At 43.9% G+C, this 22,594-nt stretch overlaps 1 protein-coding gene across 2 annotated transcripts in view; it reads left to right on the top strand.

The window, feature by feature from the left end:
• Positions 1 to 22,594, top strand: part of KCNJ6 (potassium inwardly rectifying channel subfamily J member 6) — a 234,743-nt gene that overhangs the window by 70,041 nt on the left and 142,108 nt on the right. For both annotated transcript variants that reach the window (XM_081063110.1, XM_081063109.1), the window contains exon 2: positions 1,572 to 1,623. In XM_081063110.1, coding sequence (XP_080919236.1) covers positions 1,599 to 1,623 — 25 coding nt within the window. In that variant the 5' untranslated portion in view covers positions 1,572 to 1,598. The remainder of the gene's footprint in view (positions 1 to 1,571; positions 1,624 to 22,594) is intronic.

Here is a 22,594-nt window from a genome sequence, read left to right as displayed (position 1 = left end):
AGTGCCACCTTTGACTTCTAAGAACTGAAATTGTTGATGGCAGGGGAGATGGAGCATTGCAACAGGACACTGAGAGTCACTGATGACGTACTGATTACACGTGAAGGAATGGTCTGATTGTCCATAAAGAAAAGATCAGAGAAAGTAAAACGACAGTATGAAATAACAAGATACCACTTTTTGCCTATCAGTTCAGCATAGATTGAGGAAGGAAGTGTGCTAATGCCATTGACAAATTCACAAGAATGTAAGGAAATGAACACTTTATACACTATCAGACCCAACCTTCGTGGGGGACAATCGTCAAAATTCTTAATAGTCATACTGTTTGACCTTCCCTTACCTAACCCTAATTATCCTCAGTAGTTAAAGGATGAGGACACCAAGAGGTGAGTTCAGGAATGCTCATCATGGCATTTTATAGTCGTGGAAAATTGTAAGCAAATTAAATGGAATCTGGTTAAGGAAATTATGGCATAACCTATGACAAATGCTATGCAATCATTAAAAAATTATGATGTATTCTAACCTTATTGACATAGAAAGATGGAGGATATGGTATTAAGTGAAAGACCAACTTACAACATTGTATGTAGCATATAGACATTTATATTTATAGAACTGTGATCATATTTCCATATTTGTATATGTTCACAGGTATAGAAATGGAAATAAAAAGGTGTTCACCAAAATATGATAGTAGTTTCCTCTATGGGTGGTATTATGAGAGCACTATATTTTCTGATTTATAATTTTTCAATATTTTCTGAGTTTTTAAATAATGAGCATGTATTAGTTTCATAATTAGAAAAAGAAGTTTTCAAAAAAGAAAAATAATAGTGGCCAAGAGTTCAGTTGCTGTACATGTCAGAAAATTAAAGAAACATGAAGAAATTGAAGAACACTTTTCAGTGGAGATGAACATTATTCTTAATATCCCCAAAGTAATTTTTTAATTAGGACAGATTCAATTTCTGTATGTATCATTCTGGCTCTAAGCTCAGTGGGTTATAACCTATATTCCAGTGGAAACAAAATGTTTTCATCCCCAAATAGATAAGGTTATAAACCCATCAAAAGTGATGACTTTGAAAAGCTTCCAGGACCTCAAAAAAGTAAGACAAAGAAAAATGTATAAACCCTATTTAGCTTTTAGGATAAAAAGAAGCCAAATGACTTCAAAAATACCAGCTCCAAAAATACCAGAAAAGCTTCCACAGGAGAAAATAGAGAGGAGAGGATTGGCGTGTGGATGTCAGAACTCCAGTGTCAAAGAGGTTCTAGAAACTGGTCGTGCGTCACCAATTATATATATCCAAGATCAGTGTGACAGACGCTCATTTCCAAGAGCAGTGGCAAGTTTTTTAATGTCCTAGAAAAATCTCTTTTCAGTGACTAACTGATCATATAGCTATAATGTGAGAGTTTTTAGTTCATTTTATCGTCAGTGACCAAATTTTCACATAGGAAAACGAAGGGAGAGAGCTAGAGCTGTAGAGCTAGAGCCCATCGTGTTCATTCATAGCTAAGATGTGCCTTATACATAAATCGTCTTTTCTTCTCACCCCCAGGAAAAGCACAAAGAAGAAACTACAACAATGGCCAAGTTGACAGAGTCCATGAGTGAGTAACTTGAAATTTATTCTTTGCTTTTGGTTTGGAATGGAAAACCACACAATCTTGCAAAACCCACATCCCTGGCGATTATGTGTTTTCCTCTTTCGATAGCTAAAGTCTATTTGACGCATATGTACTGTGTGGATGTTTCATCAAGCGTTGTTCAAAATCCATCTTGCGTGAGGTCAAGTTCTGTGCTGAAATTGTTGCTGAATGTATGGAGCTGAAAATCAAAATGGATTTTGTTGGTAGCACTGCATTGGGGATCAAGACCCACGATTATTTCAACTTGATTTTTAGGAGCTTTACTCCAAGTCAGCTGAAGGTTTATGTGCAGATATTGCATAGGCGGGATAATCTAAAGAGAAGAAAGAATGGTTTGATGGTTAAACCTTTCAGGTGTAGTTCAGAAACTTCAGACAGAACTGTTAAAAAACAGAGTGCTTGAGGTAGAAATAGCTTGCAATGATTTAGGTTTGGAATAGATGAGTGGTGTAATGCTCTAAGCTCTTAAGCTACATAAACAGGATACACATTTTTAAGAAGTAGAATTAATTAAAATAAATCCTCCAGCAAAATGAGAAATGCAATTTTTTTTGTTGAAGTGTAAATATTAAAGACCAAGTGGATCTGAAATAAACAGACAATGCAGGGTTTATTCCCTTTGAAAATATACATTGTTCCTGGTGATAGACTTCATATCTAAAACAACAAGGGAAGCTTACAAACACTTCTCCATTGTCATTAGGGCCATGCACACCTAATTAAATTTGGCCTACAAAATTCACCATTAATCTCTCCCACATTTATTGGTCCCTGCTTCCCTTCTACTACTGTTCAAATCATGAAACTATTGAAATACAAGTGTTCTTTTGTAGCATCGTTGATGAACACTTACCCCAAAGATCTGCCATCCAGCTCAAGAAAAGATACTGTTAAACAGTTATTTACATTGCATTTCTTTGATTCCTGATCCAAAACCCCTGCCTAATTTCATTGCCTTACATGCATACTAACTTCACCATGTCAACTCTGCCTCACGGGGAGTAGGAACAACTGCCCTGCCGTACTCACCACCTCCCTTCCGTTCTCATTTCTGTACCACCCCTGCCCTTTGTCCGCCCTGCCCTTCTTCCTACCTCTAGTCTTGAAGACTGAAAAGTGTTCAAAGGACTTGCCACTCGGTTTGAGGATCCCCGGACTGGTTCTCTGTAAGGAAAAGGATCATGAGATGTTCTCTCCTGAGACCTGAATGAAATATATAGTGAGGTTGCCAGTATCATCACAGAACAGACAAGGCTGTGATGGCAAAATATGGAGTGGGACTAGGAAATGTTTGAGGTGTAATTAGCTTGTAATGATTTAGGTTTGGAATAGGTTTGTGGACAATACCAACTAATCCACAGCATGTTAGCAGGCACAGGTCTAATCTCTTAAGTCCAGAGTCACCAGCACAAAAGACCCACAGATTCTCTGAATGGTAGAAAAAGTCATAGCTTGGAACCTAGCATCACTGTCAACAAGTAGAGTCTTTAGTGTATATGCCAATTAAACTAGGTAGTGTCACACAGTGGTTATGATGCTAATGGTTTTTAAGATGAGGCCCTTGTTAGAAATTGATATTCTAGTTCAGTGAGTATTTTTTTTTATTATTCATCTAATTGAATTGTAAAACATTAAGAATACCGTAAAAGACCTACTGGTCAATACTGTCGTGGTCGCTCGCAAGTCGTGAAAGAATTCATAAGGCACAAAGGGGTAGAAGTCAGAAAATTTATTTAAGAAGAAAAACAGTGGTGGAGAAGTTGCCAGGGGCAGAATCTAGAGTAGACAACTGCTCTGAGTGTGTCTGTTTAGCTGGGGTTTTATACTTTTCTAAACAGGATGTAACTTGCTTCAGCCTGTAGGGGAATCTTCCATTGTGGTCAGCTTTGTCCATTGGGGTGAAGGAGGGTGTGATTAAGCTTGCTATCACAACCTTTTCAGATGTTGTGTAAACTTAATTTGGAGCCAGAAGCCTGCCCCTGAAGCTAAACAGCTGCCCCCTGGGCTCATTCCTGTTTACTCATACCTGTCTTATCAAATACTTCCCATGAAGGTACCTTAATTTTTTTAATCTCTATTGGATCCAAACGCATTTATATAAGAGCCCCTCACTTGGACTACTGATTTTGTTGGTTTTAAGTTTCAGGTTTGCTTCTGCAATAATTGTAATGACTTTGATCTATGAATCCACTGGCTTAACAGAATTCTGTCCAAGTTGAATTCCAAACCCTTGGGTAGATGAAAGGGCATGGTCATTCTTTTAATTCGCTTTGTCTTTATGAAAAAGATCACATAGATATGTTCAATGCACAAGGAAATTTAAAATTTGAAAACAGACCTTGGAATCACACCCAATATTCCAGTTCACTGATCCTTACAAAGATAAAACATATTATAAAATATATAAGACAAGCTATAACTCTTCTAGGTGCTCACTATGAAAGTTAGTCATGCAGTCAATACTAGTAAATATTTCATCAAAGTTAAACTCATGAATAATGTTATATACAATGATACATTTCTTCTAATAGGAAATCTACAAGGAAATAAATACGTAATTATGTAGAGAGATTCTATCAGCAGGCTAAGCAATGGATTAATATATAATTACTACACGGTAAATTTGATGGGAACATCAAATCCACGGCCACCAGAGCAAAAGGATATAAACAGAACCATGAATGCCCAGAACACAAGGCCCTGGGATGGTTTTCCAGAGCCAAAAAACACTGTGCTTCTTACCCTGCCAAGCAAAACCCATCTGGTTCCTAGATCTCTATGCTTAACTAGAACTGAAGAGAGAGTCTTTTCCTATCACCACAGGGGTCCACCTGTCATCCACGGCTGTGCTGGTACCATGATGGGGATGGGGTGTCCTCTTTGACCTCTAGAGCAGGAAGGGGGAGTGTTTCTTGCTATCATGTGCCATTAATCAACTTTAGTCATTTTTTAAAAGGGCGAGAAAGAGACATAAAAATATTCGCAGGCTTTTATATGTTTAATTAAAAGCAACTTATTTAATGAATACAAGGTAATATTTCAAAATATTTTTATGTCGTATTGTTGAAATGAGGAGGGAGCATGATAAGGAAGGAAAAAGAGAAAGAACAAAAAAACAAAGGAAGAAGAAAGAGACAGCAAAATTACACATGAGCAAACACATAGGAAAAAACTATATCTATATATCTATATCTGTATATATCTATATCTAGCTATATCTAGCTATGAATCTATATATCTATATATCTATATATCTACATCTATATACATACACATACACATACATATATATATATATATATATAAACATATACTGAGGGTGCCAAAAATGTCTATACATTTTAAGAAAGGAAAAATCTCTGTTAAAATTATGCTGATGGTAACCACTTTGAGCACCTCTTGTAATTGCAGATGTCAAACATGACTTATATTCATCTTTTGTTACGGTATATATTGAGTATTACAATTTTAATGCAGTTTTTTTTCCTTTCTTAAAATGTGTATACATTTTTTGGCACCCTCTTTGTATATATATATATATATATATATATATATATATATACACACACATACATACAGTGGGTGCCAAATAGATATAGATAGATATAGATACAAATATAGATATATGAGCTATTGAGGAGGAAAGAGACAAAATCCCACGGAGAAAAGAGAAGACAAGGCTGTAACAGGGAAGGAGGCAAAGAGAAGTACTGACAGAGAGGTGCAGTGAGGTCTAAAATTAGTCAGCTACACTCCCATTAACCAGCTGTGGATTTTCAAACTTCCCAAGGCCACTGATTACTGACCACTGCCCTTTGACCTGTGAATCTCTGTTTGCATCTTGGAAATGGCTGCTTTCCTACTTAGACCACCAGGAGGCCTGTTCCAAATGGTGCAGCCCAAAGCCCCACATTGGAAGTAATTCCTGCAAGCTTGCCCCCCAGGAAGCAGCACTTTGTTACCTCTTCCACTGGCTGAAATTGAACTGAAAGCCTGACCAAGTGGACACTCCCAGCCCTGTCCAGAAATAGGCAGATGGTGACCCAACCCAGGAGACAAATCCTGCACTGTGGAGCCATTAGAGGTGCCATGGAGCGTCCAGGCTCTGTCCTGGGTACTGAAACCTGAGTAAGACAGTGAGAAATTGGAAGTTGTCCAGAGGCGTGCCAGTAGCCTGAGGCCTCTGGGACTGTGGTCTGTACAGAGCCCCTTTGTAGGCTGTTCTTACACAAATTTCTGTAATAATTCACTTCATGGTAACGGCGTGCTGATGTATCACGACCCACCCCCACCCCACACACACACATACACCTAGAGCTCCCGGAACGTGTCAAATACAACAAAGGAAGTCTCGCTGTGGGTCCATTAACAATGTAGATTATAATCGAATATCTGGTCTTGTGCAAGGTGACAGTTCCACGGCTGGGGCAGGTAGGGAGGCTCGGCCCCAAGGCCTTCTCCAAGCTGCAGGGCCCCTTTCAGAGCCCGTGACCCAGTGTTCCCCTGGCATTCTTGGAGCCCCACTTCCACTTCCTGTCTGTACCAGTCGTGTCTCTGCAGTGAATCCAAGGGCACTGTGACCACCAGTGGGCTGTGAGGCCAGCTGGGGCTCACTCGGCATCTCGGCCAGAGGAGTTGACTGCCCCCTGCCTTCTGTGGCCATCTGCCCAGCCTCTCTCAGGCATGCGTGCCCCAAGGGTTTCCTTTGCCAGCCTGAGAACCCCTTCTGGTCTTCCTCACAAGTCATTCTAACCAGGCTGCCCCCTCCTGTGTGGTCCACCTTGATAGCACAACTGTACACATCTGCACAGGACAGAGAAGAGTTACTCACCATCATTTCCGAATGAACAGTGAGTGGCCGCTGTGTCCTGAGAAGCTCCAGGATGGGTGGTCCTTCCCAAGCCAGGGCAGAGGAACTGGGGGTGGTTCCTCCACCTGCCCAGAGCCCTGGGCCTGCGTGGGGAGGGGCTTAGAGGGCGTGGCTGTCTGCTTTGCTGTGGAGGGAATTCCTCCTCCTCCTACTAAAGAAATGGCTCAAATTTAGGCTAGACTTGAAATTTTCTAGTGTCAAGTGAAATGAAGAGTGAGAACCAATTATAATTACCACACATTAAATTATCTCTATTAAAGTACAGAGGGTTTTTTTTTAATCATTCATTCCCTCCTTATGGAGTAGCTCTTATAACACTGGCGTTGTGTTACAGCAGGCAAAGGTAAGAACATGGGGCCTCTGCCCACCCAGTGTGCAGCATTTTGGGGTGAAGGAGACTGGAGACTCCCAGCCCCAGGACAGAGAAATGCATTCTTGCAGTGGCATCCTGTGGAGGGGCCCAGCAAGCCTCTCCTTCCAGTCCATTTGCATCATAAAGGTGGGAATGTGAGTGCCGGGACCTCCCAGGACGCAGCACTGGGAAGGACATGGCAAACCAAGGAAAGAGTAAAACTTTGACATGGCAGCAGCAAGGAGCTGGGGCAGTGAGGCGCCGAAGACTGAGTACATAGGCAAGAGTCAGATCATGAAAGACGAGTGTGGTGCTTGGGTTTTCCTCTGGGTGATGGGGCAGCACTTTTCCTACGGGAATGAGGAGCTTGCAGTATCCCAGCAAGCAGGACAGTCCCCGTGGGTTTAACACTCAGGGAGTCATGCTTCCATTGTAAGGAGACCTAACACTGGGATGAGTGGCTCCGGGGGAGAATTCTGATTCCTGCTTTCCTGGGCTCCTGGTCTTGGTTGTTCCAACCTGACCTTCCTCTTTTAGAGGGGTAGGTCTTTAAGCAGGTCGGCATTTTAGATCAATGGCATGAAGGCCTCGTGGGGTGGATTTCAGACTGGGGCGAATGTAGATGAAAGCAGCGAGGAGCTGGTGTAGCAGGAGCTGAAAGCCTCTGAGAGCCAGAGGAGGGTGGACCTGACAAGCGTGAAAGAGGATGGTGACCCATGGGATGTGGTAGAGAGGAAGAGGAAGGGTGTGGGGGACACTGCCCATGCTTGGAGCTTAGGGGATGGGACTGGCTGAAGCACCCGTGAGCCCCCAGGGCTGGAAACACAAGAGAAGAAGCAATGTGAGGAGCTGATACAATGGGTTCAAATGTGAGGGTGCTGAATTGAGGAAATGCACACGGTAGGGTACAGGCTTTCCCTGTTTGGAGTCACTGTTACTACACCACCAGACTGCCTCAGGAAAGAGTCCCCCAGGCTTGTGGGTGCAAATGGGGCAGCTGTGAGTATACCAGAAGGGAGAGGCTGGGTCATGCTGCAGTCACAATAAAATAGGTATCTCTGTGGCTTGGCGTGTGCACACACATGCACATACACACACGTACACATGCACACACGTACACATGCACACACATACATACACATGCACACTCCTACGTATGCACACACATACAACACGTGCAGAACTCTTCTTCATGCGCAGTCGTCAGGGCACGAAATAACACTTTCTCTTCAGGAACTAAAGCTACATCAGGCCCACGAGACGGTGCTTTTTAAACAAGTACCTTCTCCCCACCAATAAAACTCCGACACTTTAAACATCGAAATGGCTCAGGCTCACTCACGCTCACACAGGTAGTTGCAGCACCACCTAAAAAGTAACACCACTTAAAGCCACATGCATCGCTCTTGAGCACCCGGTTCCTGCCAGGACATAGTCTAAGTGGTCGCTTTGTTACTTATTACCTGGATGAGCTCCTCAGGGCCGGCCACCCCGGGAAGTATTGCTACATCTCATACCCGGGCAAAGGGTCCCCCTCAAGGGCAGGTTTCAGGTCTTCTTAAGCCAACTAGGACCCTGCCACTCACTGTCAGCTCTCCCTGACAGTGTGCCTTCCACCCTTGACTGTCTCATCCTCTCTCCAAGCCTCTCTTCTCATTTGCCTTCCTTCTCAGTGCAGGGCATGGGTCACTGTGGCCACCAGTATCTCTTCAAGACTCTCTTTTGATAGTTTCCTACCTTCCCTCGCTGCACACCTCCCAACCTCCTTTGTGGACTGGGTACCAGCCTGAGACAGGGAGCCCCTCCTGCAGGTAAGCTGCAGGGCTGGGCGCCGCCAGCCCAGGTACTGATAGAAGCAGCCCTTCCTTTACCCAGCAGTTCTGCCAGGTGCTTATGGAGTGGGTTCTGGAAGCCCAACCTGGAGTCTGGTTCTCTCTTCTCCCACGAGTCTGGGAGTCATATCCCTCAATCATCTCGCCCACTCTCACTCATCAGACTGGCTCTGTCCTCTTGACTCAGCCCTGACAGACAGGCTCCTCTCTGTACGTTCATTCCTGCGTTACCTGCAGGATGAGGGGACGATGGCACCAGAGAGGATGCCAGGAGCAGCCAGCTTGCAGGAGAGGAGAAGCAGAATGCAGACCTAGGCAGAAGATCATACTGTACCTTTGGTATCATTTCAGTGCCACATTAGGCAGACAAGCGTGCTTTGGTCCAAAGCAGAAGAGAGCCAGCAGCTACCTTCCTGTCTGCGCTTCTCTAAAAAGCTGTTATTTGTTCACCAGGAGGCATGCGCTTGTCCTTACTGGAAGACATCTTTCAATTTCAAGGATAGTTGCTTCCTGGCTGAGATTATGGGCGTGTTCAGTTGGAATCCGAGATCCTAGCTATGAGGCCAGAGGGCCTGAAATGGGCTGTAACCTCCATGGAAGTCAGTGTCACCTCTCTGTTCCCTTTCATGTCCCTCAAGGTGGGGACTAGCGCATGCTTCTGTCAGTTCCACCTGCTGCTCGCCCCACCCCCGCAAACACTGCCAAGACCCCACCCCATAATGGCCAGCTCCAAATAAGAATGCAATTTCCTCCCTTCCCATTTCCAGGGCTACCGTGTAATTTAAAGGATTTTACTGGTAGAAATCCATAGCCATGTTCAAAGCGGCAGAATAAGTGAATAAATTTCAGCTTAGGCTGCCTGCCATTTGTATAAGTTATTACTGGTCTTTGAGCACGTGGGAATGGCCCTAGGTCTGTTTTCTCAAACTCACTTCCATTCCTTCTAAGATCTTGGCGATGACTTTGACCCCCCACCTTCTAATGAATGACCCTGACTCGGTCGGTCGGGAAGAAACTCATCTCTGACACTAGGAAGATCTAATCAGGATTTCTCAACGTGGGCACTGTTGACATTTGGAGCTGGCTGACTCTTCTTTGGGAAGTTTTGTGCGTTGCGGGATGTTTAATGGTACCCCTGATCTCAGCTCACTAGACGGCCAGTAGCACCTTTTTCTGGTTGTGACAACCAAAAGTCTTCAGACATTACTAACTTTTCCCTGGGGCAAAGTCAGCCCCTGTTGAGAGGTTGGGAATGACCGCTCTAGACAAAACCAGGCAGGAGATGCCAGTCCTTCCTTCTTCGGCAGCAGTGGTGGGTGGGACGTGCTAGTAGGTGTCAGCCCTGCCCCCAGCTTCGGTCTCCAATGTCAGTCCATATTACAACCTCCACCTCTACTTGCTTAATGCAGGAAGGATCAACCCAAACCGCTCCTGGGGCCCACCAAGAGAGTCCATCTGCTTTGGCCACTGGACTCTGGGGACAACAAAGTCATTGGTGTTTCTATTTTATTGGTGATGCAATTGAACTCAAAAAGATAGTGGTTTTTTTCAATGTGATAATGTTTAAGAGGGGAGTTGGAAATACCACAACAGTTCTTGGGACTGGTGGCAACAGTGAAGGTGAAAAGTAGGTGGGGAGAGGACTCAGAGACCCCGATTTTCCTGGAAGCCAGCAGGAGTGTCATTCTTTACAAAGTAACAGTTTTTAGGACCAAATACATTTGGCTCTCTCAATAATAATTTTTCTCGCTCATTTTGCTATTTTGAGCTATCAAAGGCATGAATCCCAGATGTGGAGTAGCCGAGTCCTATTGGACCTTCTTCACTGGTCTCCATTTGCCCCAATCTCAGGGGGCACTGGTGACATCGGCATTTTACTGGGGTGTCTTGCTCCCTCATTCGGCATCACAGGGACTTTGGTCCTCCCTCATTTTCTTCCCCCTTTACAGAAGGTAATCGCACACAAAGCAGATATGCAAGGCATGAGTCTCCACGCTACCAGCCCAGCTTGGCAACTCGGAGACAGCAGACTGAGCCAGGCTGCCACCACCATCGGCTGTGAGTGGCCGTGAGCTCTCCAAAATCTCCATCACACCACCAACCCCCCACACACCCCAGCAGCAGGTCATGCTCCTCAGGCGCACTTTGCCAAGCCAACGGTGGGCTCAGGTGACACCCAGGGCCATGCAGGAGCCACTGCCCCCTTGCAAGACCCCTGTGCAGAGAGAGCCACCTCTCCAAGCTGGGGGCCCTGCTCCCAAAAGGAATGTAAAGCACGCCGCCCTCAACTGCCTTTGCTCCAGCCCAAAGTAAGAAAGTAAACAAATACATTTTTAAACTCTTTTGCCTCACACTTCCTCCACTCCCCTGCCTCCCACCAACTGCCACCCCATCTCGCTGTCCTTCCCCTCCCGCCTCCCACATGCTGCCACCTGGCTCTGGGAGCCTGCTCCACCCTCCCACCACCTGCCACCCGGTCCATGATCCCTCCCCTCCCGCCTCCCTCAGCGGGTTCCATTCCTCCCCCTCCTCACATCAACTGCCAGACCCCCTTCTCCATGCCTCTGGGAAGAGACAGAGGGGGAATGAGAGGATGTGCCATCCCCCCTCTGCCTTTCTTCCCAGAGGTGGGGAAGGTGCAGTGCAGGCTGGGGGGCTGGCATTTGGGGTCTCAAGCTTTCTCCTGGGCCCTCGGGTTGCAGAAAGAAGGGTCCCCTGCGCAGAGGCATGGCAGTGAAAAAGGCTGGACAGTGCAGGACAGATGGCCAACTGGGTAAGCAAGTGTGGCCAGCCCAGAGCAGGGGCCTGTGCCGTGTACGTGTTTAGGAAGCGCTGAGCCTAAGATAACACCCTGGAGATGTGAATGAGCAGATGGTCAGAGGGAGCAGCAGAGAACACTGGACCCCAACGGCTCAAGCTCCCCGGAGCTCAGCCACAGGGCTGGGGAAGGGACCCTCCCACACCAGGCACACAGGCGGGTTCTCAGGCCTGGACTGATGTGAACCCATGGGTGGAGGGATTTGCATTTTCCCTGGAGCAGCTCTCTTTGCCTCATTTATATTCCCAGCGAAAGAGAACAGATCCCTTCAGGGAATTAGCGTCAATGATCTGTCACCCACTTGTTCCCTGGCTCAGGGCTGCTGTGCCCTCCCACTCCCACCCTGCTCTTCCTCCTGGCGACAGGTGTGTGAGCTGTGACAGCAGCTCCCTGTGCCTCCCTGCACTTGTTTGGGGCTGGGGAGAGGCAGAGAGGGGAAGCACCTGGCTTCTGGGAAGATTATCACTGGGAAAGGTGGTGTCACCTGGTGGGACAGTCACTTCCCAGACTTGACCGATCTCGGCTTCGCCAAGGGAACAAGCGGAGGGGAGACATTCAGCAGTAAAAACATTGCTGCCTACATTTCTTGTGTGCTTTTCTGCTTTAATTTACTCTCCCTCACAAGATATTAATTTTAGGTTCCAGGGCGTTAGAAGGCGGAGGCATCTTGGTGTTTAAATATTGACTCAGAGAGGGGCTGTGCGGCCCACAACTGCATTCACAGAGGTTTCACACACTTAGCAGAACATCCCTGATGAGTGTGGCAGGTGTAGTGTGACCTTCCAAGGCAGAGCTGGGTCTGTCTGCCACTCAGCCACCTCCTAGCTAGGAGCCCGCCCGCCTGCAAGGGACTTAACCCTTCTTCTCTGAGTTCCTGCAACTGAGCGTAACAACTACCTGGCTGTGTTTTAATAATGTACGTGAAGCTAATGTGTATGTGTATACGAGCTAATAGGTGTATTTATGTACGCAAATACGTGTAAATAATTGCGCTTAAATATGTATATACATGTGTAAGCTAATAGGTACATTGAAAGCTAATATATGTACAGAGGGTGCCAAAAAAATGTGACAACCAAACTGTGACAACCAAAAGTCTTCAGACATTACTAACTTTGCCATGGAGCAAAGTCAGCCCCTATTGAGAGGTTGGGAATGACCGCTCTAGATAAAACCAGGCAGGTGATACCAGTCCTTCCTTCTTCATATACGCATTTTAAGAAAAGAAAAAACTGTATGAAAATTGTATTAATATATACCAATAACAAAAGATGAATACAAGTCATGTTTGACTTCTGCAATTACAAGAGGTGCTCAGAGTGGTCACCATCAGCGTCCAGACACTTCTGATTACGGCTAACTACTGCGTGAGCAACACTGACCAGTGTTTACTTGTACTGCTGTGAACGCCATGTCACTTTCTTCCCAAAGTGCCAACAGTGTAGCGGTTTTCTACAGTACCCCACATCCTTTAAGGTCCCCCATAGGTAGAAGTCAAGGGATATTAAGTCAGAATATTCTTGAATTTCAAATACCACTTCAAAATGGTCTCATGCTCCTCGAACAACAACCGTGCTTTTGCCATTTTCTTTTGACTGTCCTGCCTGTCGCTCAGTGACGCTGGCTTCCATTTGATTAACACCATCTTTTGAGCAAACCTCATACTACACGTTGCTACTGTAATTCAATTCAGCTTCGAAAAGTAATACATAGATAACATCTTTTAAAATGTGTATACATTTTTTGGCACCCCTGGTATAGCGAACATATATTCACATATTGAAAGCTAATATATTTTAAATGCATGATAACCAAAAATAAAAGGTCTTCCAAAGTGAGAGGTAACAAGCATTTATTTGAGATCAATGAGAATAGCTATTTGGGAATCATTAATTCAGACAGAAGCCCAAGTACTGTTCCGATTTGGAGACAAAGGCAATGAGTATTTATGAGAAGGGCAGGGGAACAATTCCATCAATAGAAGGAAGGCATTGCTATAAGGGCAGATGACATAACAGAGTGATGCCAATTCTAAACCCTGTTTTTAAGGTTCAGGCCCATAGTCATCAGTCCAGTAATCACAATTGTTATCTTTGCAAACAGTTCTTTGGGACGCACAGTTGCTTAGGCCCAGTGTAAAGGTCATTTTGCACTGTTCTCACATTCCAAGGTTTGAATGTGAGAATTGCCAGGCGGTTCCTCTGGGATGGCAGCTCCACTCCATTTTAAAGTGGCTCCGTTTATGTTCTTTTACTTGGACATACATATAAAGCACTTAGAATAGCAACGGTCCCACATCACGTACTCAAAAACAAAAACGAAAGTAATTATTCCTGTACCTCATTTTCCTTACTATTCTCAAGCCCGTTATAAGGATATTCATATTGTCAAGTTTTGTCACTTGTACTACATTCAACTCGTAAAGAGCCAACGGTCACGGCATGGCTCTAGGATTTTATCAGTTGGCATCGTGTACTAAAAAATTCTTTTGACCCATTTCTGCTTCTTTGGGAATTTCAGTATGTAGTGTTTGTTACCTGTAGTACCTTTATTCTGGCAGGTAATACTGTACCAGGTAATACTGTACCTAACACTTGAATTTTCACTGTCGCCAGAGTTGACTTATGGGTTTCATTGCTAAATAGCAGTAATCCTTTGACCTCAGCATACACATGCTTTCCTCCCAACATCATGCGTTCTCCCCTGGAACGGATGTAATATCGAGGGTGTTTGCTCCCTGGACTCACACAGGCTAGCTCATAGAATTAAGAGAAATCAACCTCGTTTCTGACTTCCTGACGTCAAACCCAAACCAAACATCATTCTCTGCTTGGTATCTGGGGATTTTTTTCTCCGTTGATATTTATTTAACCCGGATTATGGCTCTGGCACCCACCTAGGAATAACTTTCCAATGAAATCAAAGGAAAGAACCCAATGGTCAGTGTGCCCCGACTCCTAAATAATCCCCTTCCCCAAATCATTTTCTCCTCCAAGTTGCTGAGTCCGTAACCCACAGGGACACGCTTTTGCAATCCTTTCTCCAACACACATTCTCAATAAGAACACTCTCAGTAAGATAATAGATAAAAAGAAATAAGTCTGGATGTTTTTTTGTAATCCAGAATGCTCTCCTCCTGTGTCTGATTCACATTCTCTTTCCGTGGCTTTAATAAAAGGAAAGGTGCCAGACTTATCTCTGAGACTCCCACGGAAAAGGTTTTCTTACCATTTTCTCCCACCATACTTTTACATGTTACTCCAGGGCTATCATGGAAGGAAGAAATATTTTTTTGAGTAAATCTAGAATTGTGTTCCTCAAAAATTATTTTACATGATTCTTCCCTGTATCCTCCTAAAAAAAAATAAATAATATATGAATTGTTTTTCTAAATCCAGGGTGAGTCCACCATATATAATTAACTAAGTAACCAGTAAGTACTTTCCAAGTACTTACTGGGAGGCACTGCGAGTGTGTGTGGGAGGGGAGGTAAGTTATATAACAAGAGCTGTGCCCTTCCGGCTGATATAAACGGTTCAACACTACTTTGGACAACACAGCAAGAGCTCTTGTCTTGTCATAGGAAGTAGATGATAAAATTCCACAGGAGTGGGGTGCACCTGCAGATCTCACTTTTTTTTTAACCAAGACACAAAATCAGATGAAGTTCATCTAACAACAACCCATTTCCCAGCGGAAACTCAAGATAATGTAGTAATTCACCTCCCTGTCTTTCTTTCCATATTGGAAAGACAACAAGATCATTACAGGGATAACCTTGAATCATTGTAAAAACAAAAAAGTAACCATTTGCACGTTTCTGAATTTGATTATTATTGACCCTGGCATATCTCAACGTCGAAGCTGAGAAACTCTTTCTTGGGGGACCCCGGAAGGCTTCTGGAAAGCTGGGCTTTGGACAATAGCCAGGGCTTTAATGAGGAGAAGCAGCGGGCTAGAGGGGCAGCAGGGCGCTTAGCGGGTCGAGATGGGGTGGGTGGTCCTTCTCTTAGGAGAAAACTAGGGAGGCAGACAGCACAGGTGTGCTGGGAGAACAATGATCAGGACATGTTGGCTAAAGCTGGACATTTGAAGAAGGGACATAGTAAAAATCTAGGAATGGTGCAGTTCAGTACACAATGTCTCACTGGGAACATTGTGAGTAATGTGCATTTCTAACAAATATGTGAGATCGTTCCTGTATTGACTCTCCTCTGATCCCTCGCGTCGACTCACACACGGCATCACATTTCTCGTTGCTCTGGACTTCTGCTTGCATAAAGAAATCTTTAAAATGATACAACTGTTTGACAATATAAATTCTAATCCCATATGATTGCAGTAAAACTCTGTCATTCGGAATTTCCTACGTATTTGCTGTGTGCCTGCCTTTTGCTGAGTAAAATGGAGGGTATAGACTGTCTCTATGGGGCAGAATTTACTACTTCGCTAACCAGATCCAGCTGACTAGAATCTTCCTATAACCATATACAATGCATTTAGGAAAAATAAGTAAATAAGAGGGGAAAAGCACTCGGCAAGTATCCCTAACGCAGTAGGCATAAATATTTGTTAGGTGGATGACTGAAAACAGAGATATTGTTTCACAATAATTACTCTCTGAAGGAGAGTAATTGCTTAACGAATACAGGTTTCCTTTTGGGGGTGACGAAAATGTTTTGGAACTAGACAGAAGTGATGGTTGCACAACGTAGTGAATGTACTAAATGTCACTGCATTGTTCTCTTTCAAATGGTTAACTTTGTGTCATGTGAATTTAACCTCAATTTTTAAAAATAATTACTTCCCATATTATATCCTGAGGACAGAACAAATTTAGTCACATCTTCACAAAACCATGCAGCAGTGGTTGTGATGACTAAAACACAGAAAAGTTGATAGGCCAATAAATCACTGTACGTGAGAAAGAAGCCTGACTCTGCCAAACTATTTGATAAAACAGAAGTACTTCCAGAAAAGCCGATTCACCCTATCAATTTATGGCCATCTAAGTTAGAATATTCTTTTTTGAGTTTGGACTGCTTGAAGCCTTTCCCATCAGTATGGAGTTCTCAAATTGAAAAAAAAAAAAATCTTAATTTCCTGGGCACTGTAGTTTTTTCTTCATAAGAGAAAAATCTTTTCTTTTAATTAAAGTTTATTGGGGTAACAATTGTTAGTTACATAGGTTTCAGGTGTACAATTCTGCAATGTATCATCTATATATCAGATTGTGTGTTCACCACCCAGAGTCAGTTTTCCTTCCATCACCATATATTTAATCCCTTTTACCCTCATCTACCACCCCTCTCCCCCACCCTTTGGTAACCATTGAATTATTGTCTGTGTGTATGAGTTTTTCTTTCTTCATTTGTTTGTCTTGTTCTTCTGTTGTTTTTGGTTTATATACCACATATCAGTGAAATCATGTGGTTCTCTGCTTTTTCTGTCTGACTTATTTCACTTAGCATCATACTCTCAAGATCCATCCATGTTGTCACAAATGTTCCTATATCATCTTTCCTTAACGCCGACTAGTATTCCATTGTGTATATGTACCACAACTTCTTTATCCAAAAATCTCATTTTGTTGATGATGTGGAAATAAGCTACTGGTTAGTTTATTGGTCCAAGATTGTAGGGGGCCAGGGGTGGAGATAAAACAGAAGACGCAGACCTGAAGTAGAAGCCTCCAAAATGCTATGTTGAGGGAACAATTTTTAACATAAAAGTCAGGATTGAGAGCAAAGGCAAAGCAAAAGAATAAAACTGATTAAAACTGCAATAGAAGATAGCAGAACTCACGTGCCATGATATGTTAACGTATATTGGCAGAAATCAAAACAAATAACCAGAGAGAGGATTAGGCACTTGACAACACTGCTAGAAAGTGACAGATTTGGTCGTGAAGTGCACAAAGCAGCATATGCCTGACATTGGGACAATAAAAGCAGGCCTTGTGAGTGGCTTGTCTTGTCACTTAGATATGTATTGTAGTATAATAAGAATATATCTGGTCTTTGTGCTGGGTGCTGGCACAGAGCTTCAAAACCCCTTGGAATTTCTTAAGTGATAAGAATGGCTTTGTTCTGTTTTGTGGTGATTTGTGGTAGCTCCAGGATGGGGGGCTGGCCACCAGAACTCCCAAATCTTGACGTCTGTGGGAAGGAGGGACTGGTGATTGAGTTCAATGATGTAGCCAATGATTTCATTAATCATCCTGGGTAATAAAATCCCAATAAAAACTAAGGACACTAAGCTCAGTGGAGCTTCCTGGTTGATGAGCCCTTGACGTCGGGCAGTATGATGAGCTCTGGTGCCACAGAGGGCAGAGGGCGTGGAAGTTCTCTGCTCCCTCCCACATCTCAGCTGTGTGCCTCCTTTCTAATTAAACTGTAATCACAAGTGTAGCACGTTCTTCAGTTCTAAGAGCCATGCTCGCAAATTGTTGAACCTCAGGTGGTCATGGAAATCCCATAGTTGTAGCCAGGAGTATAGTCAGAAATATAGATGAGAAGTGCGGGTGGCCTGGGAACCCTGAAGTACATCAGAAGTCTAACGTGAGGGCAGAGCTGTGGAGAAATGAGCCCTTACCTTGTGGCGTCTGATGCCATTGCTGAGGGATTAGAGTCAGAATTGAATTGCAGCGCACCCAGTTAGGGTGCAAACAGATTATATACACAGAGGGTCCAAAAGAAATGGATACATATTTTAAGAAAGGAAAAAACTGTATTAAAATTACATTGATGGTAACCCCTTTGAGCACGTCTTGTAATTGCAGAAGTCAAATGTGACTTGTATTCAGCTTTTGTTATCAGTATATATTAAGTATTACAATTTTAATACAGTTTTTTTCTTTCTTAAAATGTGTATACATTTTCTGGCACCCTCTGTATATATAAAATTTCAGTTTCTACCTCACCAAACAATGAATAACACCCTTAAACAGGCAAAATTCTGACAGTTTAACTTTGGGAAACAAAATAGGAAAACCTCCTTCAGAACTTAGCTATGCAATTTATTTTCATTCATACTTACAAATTCTGATATATTCCTAATGCTATCTTTGGCTCTTTTTCTTTTCAAGAAGAAATATTACTTCTATTCACATGACATTAGAAGTATAGGTGGGTTTTTCAATCTATTTTTCCTGTCACCATGGATTCCAGACTTTTCTGGTGGGAATATGACTTAGAATTTAATTAATGGCTTCTTGGTGACCTGGCTTTCTTGACAGCCAAATATAAAAGATAAATGAATCAGCTTTTGGCAATTTTGAAAAGCGTACCTGCATTTTTTTTAGGAGCCTTTATTTACATCTGAACCAGTAGCTTAAAAATACAAGAAGAGGCTCAGTTTTAAGAAGAAGACTGACAGATTTACTAAAATGAATAACCATGTAATTTTAAAAGTAGCATGTTATTTGAGAGGGAGTATGGTTTCAGACATTTTTCTTTGAATATATAATTTCCTTCTAGGCTTGTCAAATGGAATTTCAATTTCCAAACAGTCTCAAACTGTAATCTCTTGCCTTAGTCACTCTAATAATAAGTAATGAGGGTTTTCCAATGCCAGGTGTTAAGCCATCTAAGAATCGAGCAGAAGAAGAACCTCAGGTTTTGAGGCAAGGACGTTCTGATTTTAATTCTGAAATCACAGACAACTTAGCACAGTTTACTTCTCAAATCTGATCCTACATTTTTTCCCTAGAGCTTTCCAGGCAAAATGGTCAAATTGAAAGAGATTTGCAATATTACTGTTAGCTGCCATAAAAATCCAGAACAACAACAATAGAAACAATAAAGAAAAAGTAAAACAATAATCACTGGAGTTAAATGTCCAGTTGGTCCAGTGTGGATGACGCCACATCATCCAAAGAGAACCAAAGTGATCTGATTTTCCCATTTTTGTATCTTACTGTAAATTAGTGTCTTCATTATCACACATCTTGTGTATTATCTTCTTTCTCTGAGAAGATCCAGACAATTATAACGATACTGAAAGAGCTTTCATAGTAATGAAGAGGTAAAATAATATACTGTGGAAGACACCTGTGGGCTCACTGGTTTTTAGCGCACGAAATATGTTTTATTCCACCTGTTAATATTTATCCAATGTTCATATCCAGCGCTTTATACCTTTTACCAACAGGATTGCTAACTATTTTGATCCCCCTCAGAAATGCAAAAAGATTGCGTATGTATGGCTGACAGCCTTCGTTCTCATCCTCTAACGGAGAAAAGGTGGAAGAGGATGAGGGAAAGGTTAAAAAAATCAGAGTATTCCTCTTGAAAACACCTTCATTTCTCAGCAGATTGAAACAATATCATTGTTACAAAAGAATAAGAGAAAACATGATTAACAGACAAGAGACCTAAAAGGCAATGAGTTGGGAGAGAGTCGTCTTAGCCTGATGAAGAAATGATCATTTTTACATGGACTGTGTTGTAGGTTACTATACAGACCTACATTTAGTGGCAGGATGGGAGTGGTGAATCCTCCAAAAGTTGTTTGGGAATCAAAGCCTGTGCACACTTAAGCTGTGATGGGGTAAAAGCATGGGATTCCGTCATCATGTGGACGCCCCTGGTTAGCCAGGAGTCCCAAAGAAGGGGCATGGCATGTGGCATATTCCATTAAGTTGCCTCATCAGACCCCTCCAGTCTTGCAGATGACGCATTCCGCACTGCAGAAGCCCCAGGGATGGACAGGCTGGTTTCCATGGAGACGTGTCACAGCTTTGCTGGTGTTCCCTACAGAAAGGAGAGAAACTGCCCCAGTGCTTGGCATGTACACACAGAGATACCCACACACATATACACATATGCACACGCATACACATGCACACATGACACTCATTCACACCTCGCACACATGTACACGCACATATGTACATGCACAAACACACACATACGTTATAGTTAGACAAACTAGTTATAACTGCTCTATATGCAGCAAGAAGTGTAAGATAATTAAAAGGCGATACTGGGGTTTGAGGAACAAGGGCAACACTGGGGAATGTTTAAGGCCACACACCTTTTTTAAGTATCTATCGCCTCTGAAACATGGGTTTAGCTGGCACTGCATGAGACGAGAATGCCATTTCGTCAGCAGGCTGGGCACAAGCAGATGGCCTTTGAACAAGACCACTGTACCTGAGTGGGCAACACTCCCTGAGGGTGGGGGGCCTGGCCTGGGGTGGAGCTAAAGCCAAACCCTCCCCAGTGAGCCTGGGAGACAACAGAACCACTTCCCAGAGTAGTTGTCAGGGTGACCAGCAAATCCGTATCGAACAAAAGCAACAGCAATAACACCCATCTCTCCCTGACTCAGGCTGGGGGTTCTATTGTTAGCTGATTCAGAAAGGGCTGTGCACAGCCTGACAGGAAGATCAGGGCTGTGGGAGAAACCCTCTCTTGCTCTCCCTCTAAGGGAAATACTTTGGAAAAACACAGGTACGTTTCCCGTTTTATTTGAGGATCTGGTCTCCCCATAGTCTCAGCTCCACCTTTTATTAACTGTGTGACTTCAGGAAAGTTGCTTAACCTCTCTGTTTCCTCATCTATAAAGCAGAATTAAAAAGTTACTGTTTGTATAGCACTTAGCAAGTGTCAGGGGCTTTTCCAAGTACTTTATTTTCTCATTAATTTGTTACAACAACCCTCTGGCATAAATACAGTTATTATCCTCATGCTGTTGGGGAAGCAACTCAGGCACAGAGAAGTTAAGAAAGTTGCTGAAGATCACACATCCAGGAAGGAGCGGTCAGGATTCCAACCCGGGCCGCCTGTCCCTGAACCCAGCTGCCTAGACTCCACACTGTGGCACCATGCTGTAATGCTAAGAGGTGCTGAATCATTTTTATCCTAAGTGCTTTACACGTAATAATGTATTTACTCTTAACAATTCTAGGAAGGTGCTGCTAATAGACTTTCAGAGGAGACTGAGGCACAGAGAGGTAAAATAACTTGCCCAAAGCTACACAGCTAGAGTGTAAGGGGCCTGGGATTTGAACTCATGCGTCCAGGATCCAGAGCAATCAGGATCAAGGATCTGAAACGATGTCAAAAGAAACCACTAGAAGGGGGCAGCCCGGAGCAGCGTATGTGGCCAGCGGCAAGGACCAGACCGAGCGGGTCTCCTGGGCCAGTGCAGTTGTGTGGGTTAGTCCCGAGTGGCGGGGTCTTGCCTTCTTTGGGACCACAGTGGCAGACCAGCCCACGGACCTGCCCACTGCCCACACTCAGTGCAGGCTCTTTGCATTTGTCAGCGCGGTTCACTGCTTCAGCCACAGAGGTGCCCCTCCGCCAACCAACATGTCCCCGCCAACCAAGGTCTAGGCCATTTCCTAACCTGTCCCAGTGTCAGGACGGCTGAGGGCCTCAGGCCATTCATGGTTCTCATGACAGAGTGGGAATGGTGGGAAAACACATTATAACAAAAAATGAAAACTGACTTGATCCTTAAATGTGTAATTAGTTATCACAACGGCATGTATTCACATGGGACAAGAGCAACACCGATATGAACTGGAAACTTCTTTCATCTGTGGATGGTGCTTCGGGTATAGAAGCAGGCCGGGCCTTGCCATAACTTCTCCCGTGTCCCCTTCTGGGGACTTTAGAGTTGAGTGTCACAAATCTCAGCCCGCCCTCCTGAAACACAAGGACCTTATCTGTCCTCGGTCCCCTTGGCATCCAGGACAGTGCTGGCACAGAGCACAGGGACAGTGAAGGTGTTCTAGGGGACAGGTACTGGGACCCCAGCCCTGGGAGCCCCAGAGACCCTCCAGGACTCTGGGCATGGGCACTCCCCGTTCAGAGGCCAGCATGGCCACCACCTCTTGCTGAGTCACTTCCAATGAGAACACTGGAAAGGGGCCTGAGGTGAGGGTACAGGGAGCAGAATGTGTTCACCAAGACGCTCGCCTCACATTCTGCCTTTGCTCCTGTTGCTGTGTCACCCCCACCTCCCATGCCACACACAGGCGTTCATCTGGCCTCTGTGACACATCTGAAACATCAGGTGTGCTCATGGTTTTTTACATGATGGAGGTTACA

This window comes from Rhinolophus hipposideros (assembly GCF_964194185.1).
Source record: "Rhinolophus hipposideros genome assembly, chromosome: 2".
Lineage (NCBI taxonomy): Eukaryota > Metazoa > Chordata > Mammalia > Chiroptera > Rhinolophidae > Rhinolophus > Rhinolophus hipposideros.
The sequence above is the reverse complement of the archived record's forward strand: the minus strand, read 5'-3'. Positions and strand labels throughout refer to the sequence as shown.